General features: G+C 41.6%; 1 protein-coding gene across 2 annotated transcripts in view; it reads left to right on the top strand.

Annotated features, from left to right (window-relative positions):
• LOC124037986 (discs large homolog 1-like protein) overlaps positions 1 to 12,160 on the top strand; it is a 214,644-nt gene that overhangs the window by 101,677 nt on the left and 100,807 nt on the right. For both annotated transcript variants that reach the window (XM_046353313.1, XM_046353314.1), the window contains one exon: positions 7,502 to 7,626. In XM_046353313.1, coding sequence (XP_046209269.1) covers positions 7,502 to 7,626 — 125 coding nt within the window. The remainder of the gene's footprint in view (positions 1 to 7,501; positions 7,627 to 12,160) is intronic.

Genomic DNA, 12,160 nt, shown 5'->3' with positions numbered 1-12,160 from the left:
TCACTCTCAAATTCACAGACAGAGCTAGGGATGACCATTCATGATATCACAATTATAGGTTTAACCATGTTTTAAGGCTATACATTGTATGTTTACATTTAATTTGTTTCCAAAAAAATTGGTGTAAAACAAGCTTATACTTTGGGTTCTGATGGGATATGACAAAGCTCATGAGGCATTTGTAAGTTATATTCTTTAAGAATCAATGTGTACATAACATTCATTTGTAAGTCCAAAAATGGATGTAGCAACTGCTGATTGTCCCTTTAAGGTTTTAATGTAAAATAAAGGTTTAAAATAAATTGAGGGTCTATATTTAAATGTAAAGGTTTAAATTTGAATTTAAATGAATTTAAAAGGTTAACCATGCAAGATATGTAATTTATAATTTCATAGTTTCCAGGGCTCTCAGTCTTACTATATCATGAAAACGCTGTGTGTCAGGGAGCAGGGAGAGGAGAGAGAGAGAAGGGAGAGGGGGAGAGGAGCAGGGAGCTGTTTCTGTGTCTGCCTGTAAGGCTGCAGGGCTCTCTTTTCTTTCTGCTGTGACCTGATTCAGCCACGATCTGCGCTTGCATCATTAACTCTACATCAACTTCACTGTTAAAGACGATGAGACACACATCAGAGACGCGCACACCACTCCTAACCACAACCACACACTAAGCCTTAGTGTGGGCAATAGAGTCAGGCCCTATACTACTGCTCTGAAATGTCACCGACCTTCTTGATTCAGTCTTATGTAGAAACATTTGAATTTTTTTATTTTTACATTGGATAAAAGCAGAGACACAGAGCTACAAAATTGTATATCATATACTGCATTTGAGTAACAATTGGAAAGTAATTCTGCTTTGAAAGTTGATAAACTTGTCATTTCACTTTTGAGAAAATGGTCTTTGAATGTTTTGGTACCAACTGGAGAGCTCTTCTTCGTCTACACCCATTCAACATTGTTCACACCCTCTTAAGCTTTAGCCCCACCCATCTCTTTAAGGGTTGATCTGAGCCTTCTGTACAAATAGCAGTCAAGCTCATAAGCTAACTGGCCAACTTGCTAGCTACTTCCAGACACATGACAGAACAGCTTACTGAACATTACTCACCCTAGCAGAGCTGGTTAGGCTGTTTTTATGTTATACAGAGTGTTTGCTACTGCAACTGTGCTGTCAGATTGTCCGTCGTAAATTCAGATCATTTCTCTTTCTGAACATTCAGAAAGAGACCATTTTACTCACCCTAGCAGAGCTGGTTAGGCTTTTTTCATGTTATCCAGAGTGTTGGTGACTTTAACTGGGCTGCTGGCAACAATTTAATTATACTTTTCTGACAACGTTTACTGACACCGGCCGTATTCAACGGGGGTTGAGCGTTCGTAAATTCATCAGATATTCTATGGCACACTCAAACGAGAGTGCTCTGAAATCGAAGTAGAGGGCCAGACTGAATTTACAATCACAATCAAAAAGGTTACTTGCATAGTGGAGTCTTTTGTTAAAACATGTAGCTAGCTAGGTAAACAATGAACTATAATCCCAACTCATGACATTACTACCCTGCATGAATCTGCAGGTAGCTAACCAACCAGGATCAATGTTAGCTAGCTAACATTAGGCTATAACTAGCCAAGCAAATGGCTCTGAGATATGAATAATAAGATCATCCATGTAACGTTAGCTAGCGAACCAGCCAGCTAACGTTAGCTAGCTAGCTAAAATTACACTAACTTGGAATGAAAACAATTTTCTGTCAACATTAGAAATGTGTAATATCTGAAAATGTAGCTAGCTAGACTATCTTACCCTTATACATCATGGTTGGACGCTTCTCCCTGTCACGGATGCCATGCATGGTTGCCCTTAGTTTGAAGATGTAATCCGGAGACAGGTGTTTTCGCCATCTCCTTAGCTATCATACTCTAATTCCACTGATTTCAAAACTCTGTCCTCCAGAAAGTGGGAAGCAAGACTTATGGGTTTCCACTAAGCAATGAAAAAAAATGGAAAGCCACTTTCGACAGGATTACCTATACATACTGACCAGCTCTAATAGACAGAAGCGTGCTATATGGCAGACCAATCCGAACTCATCTCTCGGCATGTCCAGCCCACTCATTATCTCAGCCAATCATGGCTAGCAGGAAGGTTGCCTGGCTTTTTCTGTGGCTAAACCAACTAGGCTCGGAATTTAACAATTTGATTCATATTATAATGAAACAGCAGAGACCAGGTCTCGAACCCTCGACCTTCGAGCCCGAGGTCCGGTGCGCTCTCGACTGTGCCGCAAAAGCATGCTCATGCGACAGAGTCGATTTTCGCGCTTATAAACCCAGGGTCGTTACACTACTCCCTCCTTTCAAAGAGTATTTACAGATGGCATACAAGTTTGTTATAAAAGCACATGAAAGTTCAAATGTTCCAGAAGGCATTTCTGCCAAAAAAAATGCATTTTGATAAAAACAAAAAAGACTACATTCAAATTGCTCTTGTGTGAAGTAGTGACCTTCGACATAGGCCTAGTTTCCTGAAACGTTCACAAATACACACTATACTACACTGCCACTTTAAAATCCACCCCACCATGTCCAAGTATTCATTGTTGAGGGTCCATCACATGTACTAATTGCCAAAAAGATCTTTCTTTAATTTAAGCGATATAAGAAATGATCCGACTGATGGTTTCACCAACAAAATGTTTTTTTTTTTGCCACTGCATAAGTCAGGATGATATTTTTGTGTATTGATGACAATAAATCAAATTAATTTGATAAATAAATTATATTAATAGTTTCAATATCATGTTAAGATAATGAAATGCATTCTGGGATTCATTGTGCAAATACTCTCCAAAGAGTTGTTGTTTCTGTCATGTTTTAAGCGACAGTTGAGCTAGCTGTCAAGAGACAATGGCCGAGAAAAACAAATAAAGAGAGAAAGTCGAGAATAAAAAATCACGGATTTAAAAAGCAACAATGTATCAACACAAAATTGGAGGCCAAAAGAGGAAGGTCAAAAATTAGAAAGCTAAGGAGGTGTCAAAATGTGTTAAATTAGATTCATTTTTCAAACGCAGTTCAAATGCAGCCATTGCTAGCACAAGCAATGTAGCGGGACCAGAATAGGATGTAGGTTTATCATCGCCAGCATCAGCTTTTAGCGGGTCAAGAGAGCCAAGGCCAAGCTGTTCCATCATGCCAGAAGAAGCAACTTTGACAGAGGAGGATACAGGTTGTCAGGTATCAGCGGATATGACCCTGAGCACAAGCCAGGCCGGACAAGCTATCCCTGGGCCGGACCGGGAGGAAGAGGTGCGGGGCGAGGCTAGAATCGTGGCGTTTGAGGAAACAGTTGTAAGTGGGACAGACGGCCTTTTTACCTATCCAACTGACAGGGGGCATTATGCAACAAATACGGATGCAAAAGTTAAATAGCACATTATTGCATTAGGCTTGTGTAAGCCTACTGGCCCATTCCCAAGAGATGACGAAAGGCGGTGTTTTTCAGAGTTGTATTGCACCACTACAACCAAGGCTGGAATCAAATTACAATGTACTGTGTTATTCGACCAAGCTAAATTGCGAGTAGTGTGAGCCTTGCTGGCTGTTCGGAGATCGGAGTGCCCCTTGTCTGATGCGTGGGTGAATGCGGTGAGAGATTGGCGCCATCTAACATCCAAAATAGCATGTCACGAAACATCCCAGATTCACATGGGTGTCTGTTTGGTATATGACCAATGGAAGCCCAATGGCATTATTGACGGAAAGATGGAGAGAGGCGTGCGTACACAGCAGGTGTTGGAGCGCATAGTTAATTCACACTTGCATCATGTAATTTGGCTTTCAGAGGGCACCGTGAAAGCTGGGGCAGTCCAACAGTGGGAATTTCCTCAGTGTAATTGACCTGCTGTCCTTTAACGACCCAGTTCTGATATAACTTTTGGAATGGCCGCGTGGTTAGAGCGTTGGACTAGTAACCAGAAGGTTGCGAGTTCAAACCCCCGAGCTGACAAGGTACAAATCTGTCGTACTGCCCCTGAACAGGCAGTTAACCCACTGTTCCCAGGCCGTCATTGAAAATACGAATGTGTTCTTAACTGACTTGCCTGGTTAAATAAAGGTCAAATTTAAAATTAAAATAAAAAACTATCTCAGTCCTCAAATCCAAAATGAGCTGATTTGATATCTAAGCCGAGCGAGTGAAGTGTGACATTCAGGGAGAGATGCAGGAAGCCCCATTTTTAAATATTATTATGGACACCACATCGGATGTGTCCAAGTAGACCAGTTAAGTCAAGTTTATCGCTATGTGAGAGTGATAAGGGATGCAAATAATGTCGCCACAGATCTGACCATCACAGAGTCGTTTTTGGGGATTTCTGGGGACTGCTGACACATCAACAGCTGAGCTTCAACATAAAATCCAGGGCAGCATAAAGGAAAATGGGCTGAATTTTTCAAAATGCCGAGAGCAGGGGTATGATGGAGCTACTGACATGAGCAGGGTCTATTCGGGTGTGCAGGCCAGAATATCAGAACAAGAGCCGCTTGCTGTTGATGTGCATCGCGCAGCGCACAATCTTAACCTGGCTCTCAACGACTCTGTCAAAAATGTGCCCGAGATTAAACCGTTTTATGATACTTTTGAACTGTTACACACCTTCTTCTGGTATAGCATGAAGAGATGGTCAATGTTGAGTGGTACATTTTTATTTTGCATCAGAAAAAGAAAGTGTAACTCTAAAATGACTGTCCCGCCCGCTGGTCATCTAGATATGATGACCGCCCTGAGTTACAGATATGTGGACGTAACGAAGGCCCTCACCAAGACAAGAAGGACGAGATGGATGATGCAGCAGCACTGAAAAAGAGAAGGTTTTTAGACTTAAGGTTTTAGAAAATGTGAACGTCGTCTCAGCCTACTCAAGGACATGATGGAGGTCCTGTCCGGATTCCGACAGGATTTCGAGAAGGCCACAGTCACTGCAAAGAACCTTGCCGACAAATGGATAGCTCAGAACGCACTTGAAGACACTCTGAGAAGGAAGGCGAAGCTATGCGAGGACGAGCGACTGTCTGATGGGAGAGAAGTTTTAGAGTCAACGTCAATGCAAACCTTGACAGCGTTATCCACCAGCTGTGAAACATATGTAAAAGTCTGCGGGCAACACTGAGTCTGTTTGACTCCATGCACCCCACTACCCTGGCCAACGCAGATGATGATGCGTTCTGCGAGACAGCCAGCCGGCTAGTAGAACATTACAGCAAATATATAAAAATAGCAAAGCACACTACAGTGAGAGACCTGGCCAAGATGATCATTGTGGATTACAATTAAGTCACTGCTACATTTGGGGAAGTAGTTACAGCGGTGCTCCTTTTTATGACTGCATGTAACGGTAGCCAGGGCCGAGCGCCCCTTTTCCAAACTGAAAAGAATTAATTAAAATCATACCTGAGGAGCAGCATGGGACAGGAGGGACTGAGTGGGTTGGCCATTCTGTATATTGAAAACACCAGGTTCAGGACCATGGATTTGAATGTCATAGTCAACGACTTTGCAGAGAGCAAGATCTGTCGAATGCCAATCAAATGAGTGAGTAAGCTTGTATTTTTACAGGGCAGGCTACCCAGACAGTCTACATAAATCAAGCTTTATTGAGATTAGTTTATATTGCTTGTCAATCTACGACTATGCACGATCTGTCTTTGGAAACCATGTTCTGGTGCACGGCCGCTGAGCCATTTCAATGTCATCAAAGCCTATACGTTTAACTGGGCTATAAGAATAATAGTAAGCACATACAAATCACATACTGTTCAAATACATGCTGCCATTTAAGCAATCTGTTTGAATGCTCCACTTGATTGATTTGCTGGTATTTTTGCTATAGACCTCTGTGCGAGGAAGACCATTTGAAATACCGGTCAGTTTTGTCAGTTTTGCCGCAATGCATGACTTCAGCAGGCATGTACTGGGTCATTAGCTGTGTTTCCGTGTTGCTGTCAAGAGATTGATCTACATATATATGTTTTATAGTATAGGCTATTGCCTATTAATTGCAGATAAAATAGGATGTTTTTTGACCGCTTTGTGCTCTCCGTGGTGCTGATCGATTTATACGTGTTTATTTCTGACCGCTGTCCATGGTGCTGAATGTATCGGCTATATTGCGGCCTCTCTGATAACGGCTTCAAATGTGCCCTTAGATTAGGTTCTGCTCTGCGGTTACAATGCTTAGTAATATTAACACACAGACTTACCAACACAATTATTTACATTTTAAGGGAAATATGGGGGGTGATAGGGGCCCATATTTTGGGGGGGCACCTCGGGCCCATCATGATATTAAGCTACGCTACTGGTCCTAGCTATGGAGTTTAATATAATACCATATAAGTAATATAGCCTGTATTTTTCATTATTTGAAGTAGACGTGGAAATGCATGTATATACTTACAGGATATACCTCAGGTCAAATTATGAAATACAAATGATGGAATAGAAATGTTTTATAATTGTATTTTAAATTAACTGAACAGTATACTCAATGTTGTACTTGAATGACTTCATTATAACATTGCAGTGCATTTACATACAGTACTGTTCAAAAGTTAGAAATGTCCATGTTTTTGAAAGAAAAGCACATTTTTTGGTCCATTAAAATAACATCAAATTGATCAGAAATACAGTGTAGACATTGTTAATGTTATAATTGACTATGGTAGCTAGAAACGGCTGACTACATAGACGTACAGATGCCCATTATCAGCAACCATCACTCCTATGTTCCAGTGGCACGTTGTGTTAGCTAATCCAAGTTTATCATTTTAAAAGGCTAATTGATCATTAGAAAAACCCTTTGCAATTGTTAGCACAGCTGAAAACTGTTGTCCTGATTAAAGAAGCAATAAAACTGGCCTTCTTTAGAGTAGTTGAGTATCTGGAGTATCAACATTTATGTGTTCGATTACAGGCTCAAAATGTCCTGAATTACAGGCTCAAAATGGCCAGAAACAAAGACTCTTCTTCTGAAACTCGACAGTCTATTCTTGTTCTGATAAACTAAGTCTATTCCATGCGAGAAAATGTTAAGAAACTGAAGATCTCGTACAACGTGTACTACTCCCTTCAGAGAACAGCGCAAACTGACCCTAACCAGAATAGAAAGAGGAGTGGGAAGCCCCGGTGCACAACTGAGCAAGAGGACAAGTACATCAGAGTGTCTAGTTTGAGAAACAGATGCCTCACAAATCCTCAACTGGCAGCTTCATTAAATAGTACCCGCAAAACACCAGTCTCTACGTCAACAGTGAAGAGGCGACTCCGGAATGCTGGCCTTCTGGGCAGAGTTGCAAAGAAAAAGCCATATGTCAGACTGGCCAATTAAAAGAAAATATAAGAATTGGCAAAAGAACACAGACACTGGACAGAGGAACTCTGCCTATGACATGTAACAGTTGATTTGAACCAAACCCATTTCTCTCTTCTGCCCCTCTATGTAGGGTAACTCTGGGTTGGGCTTCAGTATTGCGGGGGGGACAGATAACCCCCACATTGGAGAAGACCCCAGTATCTTCATCACCAAGATCATCCCTGGAGGAGCTGCAGCTCAGGACGGATGCCTCAGGTTGGTAGCACCACAGTATATGGTTACATGATCCCAATCGCATTTCAGCCTATGAACTGAATCACATTGCATCTTATGGGCCCATGGTGTGAATCACATTAACTGACTCCTGTTGATTCTCCCTGTGGAGTAAATGACTAATATATTTGATTCTCCTGGGTAAAGAATGAATGACTGATGTATTTGAGTCTCCTGGCTGCAGAGTGAATAACTGATGTTTTTGACTAACCTGGCTGCAGAGTGAAAGATTGATGTATTTGACTCTTCCTGCAGAGTTAATGACTGATGTATCTGACCAAGGGTGAATGTAGAATTCATGTATTCCTTGTGTGCGACCTCCTATGTGTGCGTGCGGATGCACCCAAAAAATGTACTGGCATAACAGGCCCTGCCCTGGATGTTCTGCCATCCGTGCGAGACAAAACATTGCCACCCCCCTCTTATCCACTCTGAACTAGAAAGGTGTACAGAGGCAATTTTTTAAAATTGTTCTAATAGTCGGAAGAATAGAACATAATAGCAGCCCAATTCATATTCCTACAAATGAAAACATATTTAACACATCTGGTTAGTCAGCTATATAATCAGTTCAATGTCCGTAACATATTTAACACATCTGGTTAGTCAGCTATATAATCAGTTCAATGTCCGTAACATATTTAACACATCTGGTTAGTCAGCTATATAATCAGTTCAATGTCCGTAACATATTCAACACATCTGGTTAGTCAGCTATATAATCAGTTCAATGTCCGTAACATATTTAACACATCTGGTTAGTCAGCTATATAATCAGTTCAATGTCCGTAACATATTTAACACATCTGGTTAGTCAGCTATATAATCAGTTCAATGTCCGTAACATATTTAACACATCTGGTTAGTCAGCTATATAATCAGTTCAATGTCCGTAACATATTTAACACATCTGGTTAGTCAGCTATATAATCAGTTCAATGTCCGTAACATATTCAACACATCTGGTTAGTCAGCTATATAATCAGTTCAATGTCCGTAACATATTTAACACATCTGGTTAGTCAGCTATATAATCAGTTCAATGTCCGTAACATATTTAACACATCTGGTTAGTCAGCTATATAATCAGTTCAATGTCCGTAACATATTTAACACATCTGGTTAGTCAGCTATATAATCAGTTCAATGTCCGTAACATATTTTCACTGATTGCACTGATTCAATCACAAATGTCTCTATTAAATTCGTTTTTTTATATTTCTTTGTGTGCTGAATGGGGAATAACTGCTTGCAATCAAGATAAAAAGTCTCTCAGAAAAGTCTCACTAGAAAGGTGGATAATGAAAATATAATTTTCAGGGAAGAATGGACTGAGAAATAGGCATACCAGAGTGTGTTGTTTGCAACAAAACGGTTGTTGTTTGCAAATAATTAAATATTATGAATTTAAACATGGCAACTTCAAAGGTTACCTTTTCACCCAATTGTAAGCTTCAACGGCTGGCTACTCGTCCGTTGCATAACCCAACAACAGAAGTGCCCATTAACATTGACGGGGCTGCGGTGGAGTGAGTCGAGAGTTTCAAGTTCCTTGGTGTCCACATTACGAACAAACTATCATGGTCTAAAACACACAAAGATAGTCGTGAAGAGGGCACCGCAACCCCTTTTCCCCCTCAGGAGACTAAAACGATTTGGCATGGGTCCCCAGATCCTCAAAAAGTTATACAGCGGCACCATCGAGAGCATCTTGACCAGTTGAATCACCATCCGGCATGGAAATTACTCGGCATCCTTCCGTAAGGCACCACAGAGGGTAGTGCTTACGGCCCAGTAAATAACTGGGGCCAAGCATCCTGCCATCCCGGACTTATATACTAGGCGGTGTCAGAGAAAGGCCCAAAAAATGGTCAAAGACTCCAGTTACCCAAGTCAGACGGTTCTCTCTTCTACCGCACCACTGCGACCTGTATCCTCTCGTTGGCTGGTCCTCACTACATATTTGTTGCCAAACACACTGGCTCCAGGTCATCTAAGTCTTTGCTAGGTAAAGCTCCGCCTTATCTCAGCTCACTGATCACCATAGCAACACCCACCCGAGCACACGCTCCAGCAGGTATATTTCACTGGTCATCCCCAAAGCCAACACCTACTTTGGCCGCCTTTCCTTCCAGTTCTCTGCTGTCAATGACTCGAACAAATTGCAAAAAGTTGGAGACTTACAGTATATCTCCCTCACTAACTTTAAGAGTCAGCTGTCAGAGCAACTTACCAATCGCTGCAGCTGTACATAGCCCATCTGTAAATAGCCCATCCAACCAACTACCTACCTCATCCCGATATTTGTTTTACTTTTTCTGTTCTTTTGCACACCAGTATTTCTACTTGCACATCCTCATCTGCACATGTATCACTCCAGTGTATTTGCTGAATTGTAATTACTTTGGCACTATTGGCCTATTTATTGCCTAACCTCCTTTTCTATTGTGTTATTGATGTATATTTGTTTATCCCATCTGTAACTCTGTGTTGTTTTTGCCGCACTGCTTTGCTTTATCTTGGCCAGGTCGCAGTTGTAAATGAGAACTTGTTCTCAACTGGCCTACCTGGTGAAATTAAGGCGAAAAAAATGTAAAAATAAATAATAATAAAGTATTTTCTTAACTCTATTTGAACTGCATTGTTGGTTGAGGGCTTGTAAGTAATCATTTCACGGTAATGTCTACACACCTGTTGTAGTTGGCGCATGTGACAAATACAATTTGATTTGATTTTGATTTGAATTGAACACTTTATCTGGATACTTTTTATGCATTTCTCAATATAAAACTGGCAATACGTATCCCCTTTGCCCTTTTCTTTAACAAAAGGTATGACATACCTTCACTCAATTTGAGCCCTGTTTTTAAATGAACACACCAAGCCCTTCCCAGACACCGAGGTATTTAAGGAGTGCATGGCGAAAGTATTGGAGGATTTGGCTATACCGACAAAATCTATGCGTTGCATAATTGCATCCATCAAACAGGTAAACCAACCTCTTATTTTTGCGGGAAAGAGTAGGCTTGAACAAAGGCATCTTGTTGCTAGTGAAGTCGAATTAAAATAAAGACAGTTGTTGAAATTAATTACTTTCAGCACCATTTGCTGTCCACCTCTGTTTGATTATGCCTCGGCAACTCAAAAGCTGATGTCTTCTCCTGCACACTCTCTCCTCAATAATAAGTTAATGATTGAAAAAGTGTCTCATGAAATTGTAATACATTTGGTCTCCAGTCTATGGGCTTCAGAAAAACCACATAGGCTACTACTCTTTCTACCGTAGGCTATATAATTTTGTTCAATTAATTTGATGGAGCGTGGTGGAGCGCCTAGGCGCTGAGTCTCTCCAATGGCACGCTGGGCATGGATAAGCTAAATATTTTGCACCCCTGCCTTTGGCAAAGTGGGCTCTGCTTATAATGGGGCGGCATCAACACTCACCTACTGTAAATAGTCCTTATGCCACTGAGTGAGAGAAGTTATCATTGTTTTTGGGCAGAATAATATGCGGTGTTATGTGTTGCTGGAGGTCTTGGTCAGTTTAGCTCGGAAAATGCCTCCTTGGACTGCCTAATGAGGCAGCCCGTGGGGCCTAATCATGTCATTATATTTAGAATCCATATTAATTCAATAGCATTTCTGTGGGCCTAGTCATAAATATGTGTCAACTTGTATTGTGGCATAAACACAATCAGTCATGACTGTCAAACAATCCCTTCAAATGGCTCCTTTACTAGGCTACCCGCATACATTCATCCACTCGCAAAATATTTCCAGCCTCCAAATAGTTGTCAATGGAAAGAGACATCTGTTCACCCAAAACACCAAAAAGTGAAATGACATTTGGCGATTGTCATGCAGGTGAAAGAGGACCCAAAAGCGACTTAACAGAAACAGAGTTTATTTAAGTCCAAACAGGGAATAACAGAAATCCTCTAGTCTGTAGAGGGGAATAACTGGAGAAGCGGCCACAGACTGCAGGTCGCTTCGGGTAGGCGCAGGCCGTGGTAGACAGAGACACCTGCTCACACGCAGCATCTGATGAAGGCAAAAAACACGACAGGACAGGGCGATACACAATCACAGCAAAAACACGACAGGACAGGGCGAAACGCAATCACAGCATGGTGAATACTAAACAAGGAACCGACGGGACAGGAACGGAACACAAAGGAATAAATAGGGACTCTAATCAGGGGAAAGGATCGGGAACAGGTGTGGGAAGACTAACTGATGATTAGGGGAATAGGAACAGCTGGGAGCAGGAACGGAACGATAGAGAGAAGAGAGAGCGAGAGAGTGAGAGGGGGAGGGGGAGAGAGAGGGATAGAAAGAGGGAAAGAACCCAATAAGACCAGCAGAGGGAAACGAACAGAATGGGGAGCACAGGGACAAGACATGATAATAAATGACAAACATGACAGTACCCCCACTCACCGAGCGCCTCCTGGCGCACTCGAGGAGGAATCCTGGCGGCAACGGAGGAAATCATCGATGAGTGAACGGTCCAGCA

This window comes from Oncorhynchus gorbuscha, linkage group LG06 (assembly GCF_021184085.1).
Source record: "Oncorhynchus gorbuscha isolate QuinsamMale2020 ecotype Even-year linkage group LG06, OgorEven_v1.0, whole genome shotgun sequence".
Classification (NCBI taxonomy): domain Eukaryota; kingdom Metazoa; phylum Chordata; class Actinopteri; order Salmoniformes; family Salmonidae; genus Oncorhynchus; species Oncorhynchus gorbuscha.
Note: the sequence above shows the minus strand (reverse complement) of the source record. Positions and strands in the feature narration are given on the sequence as shown.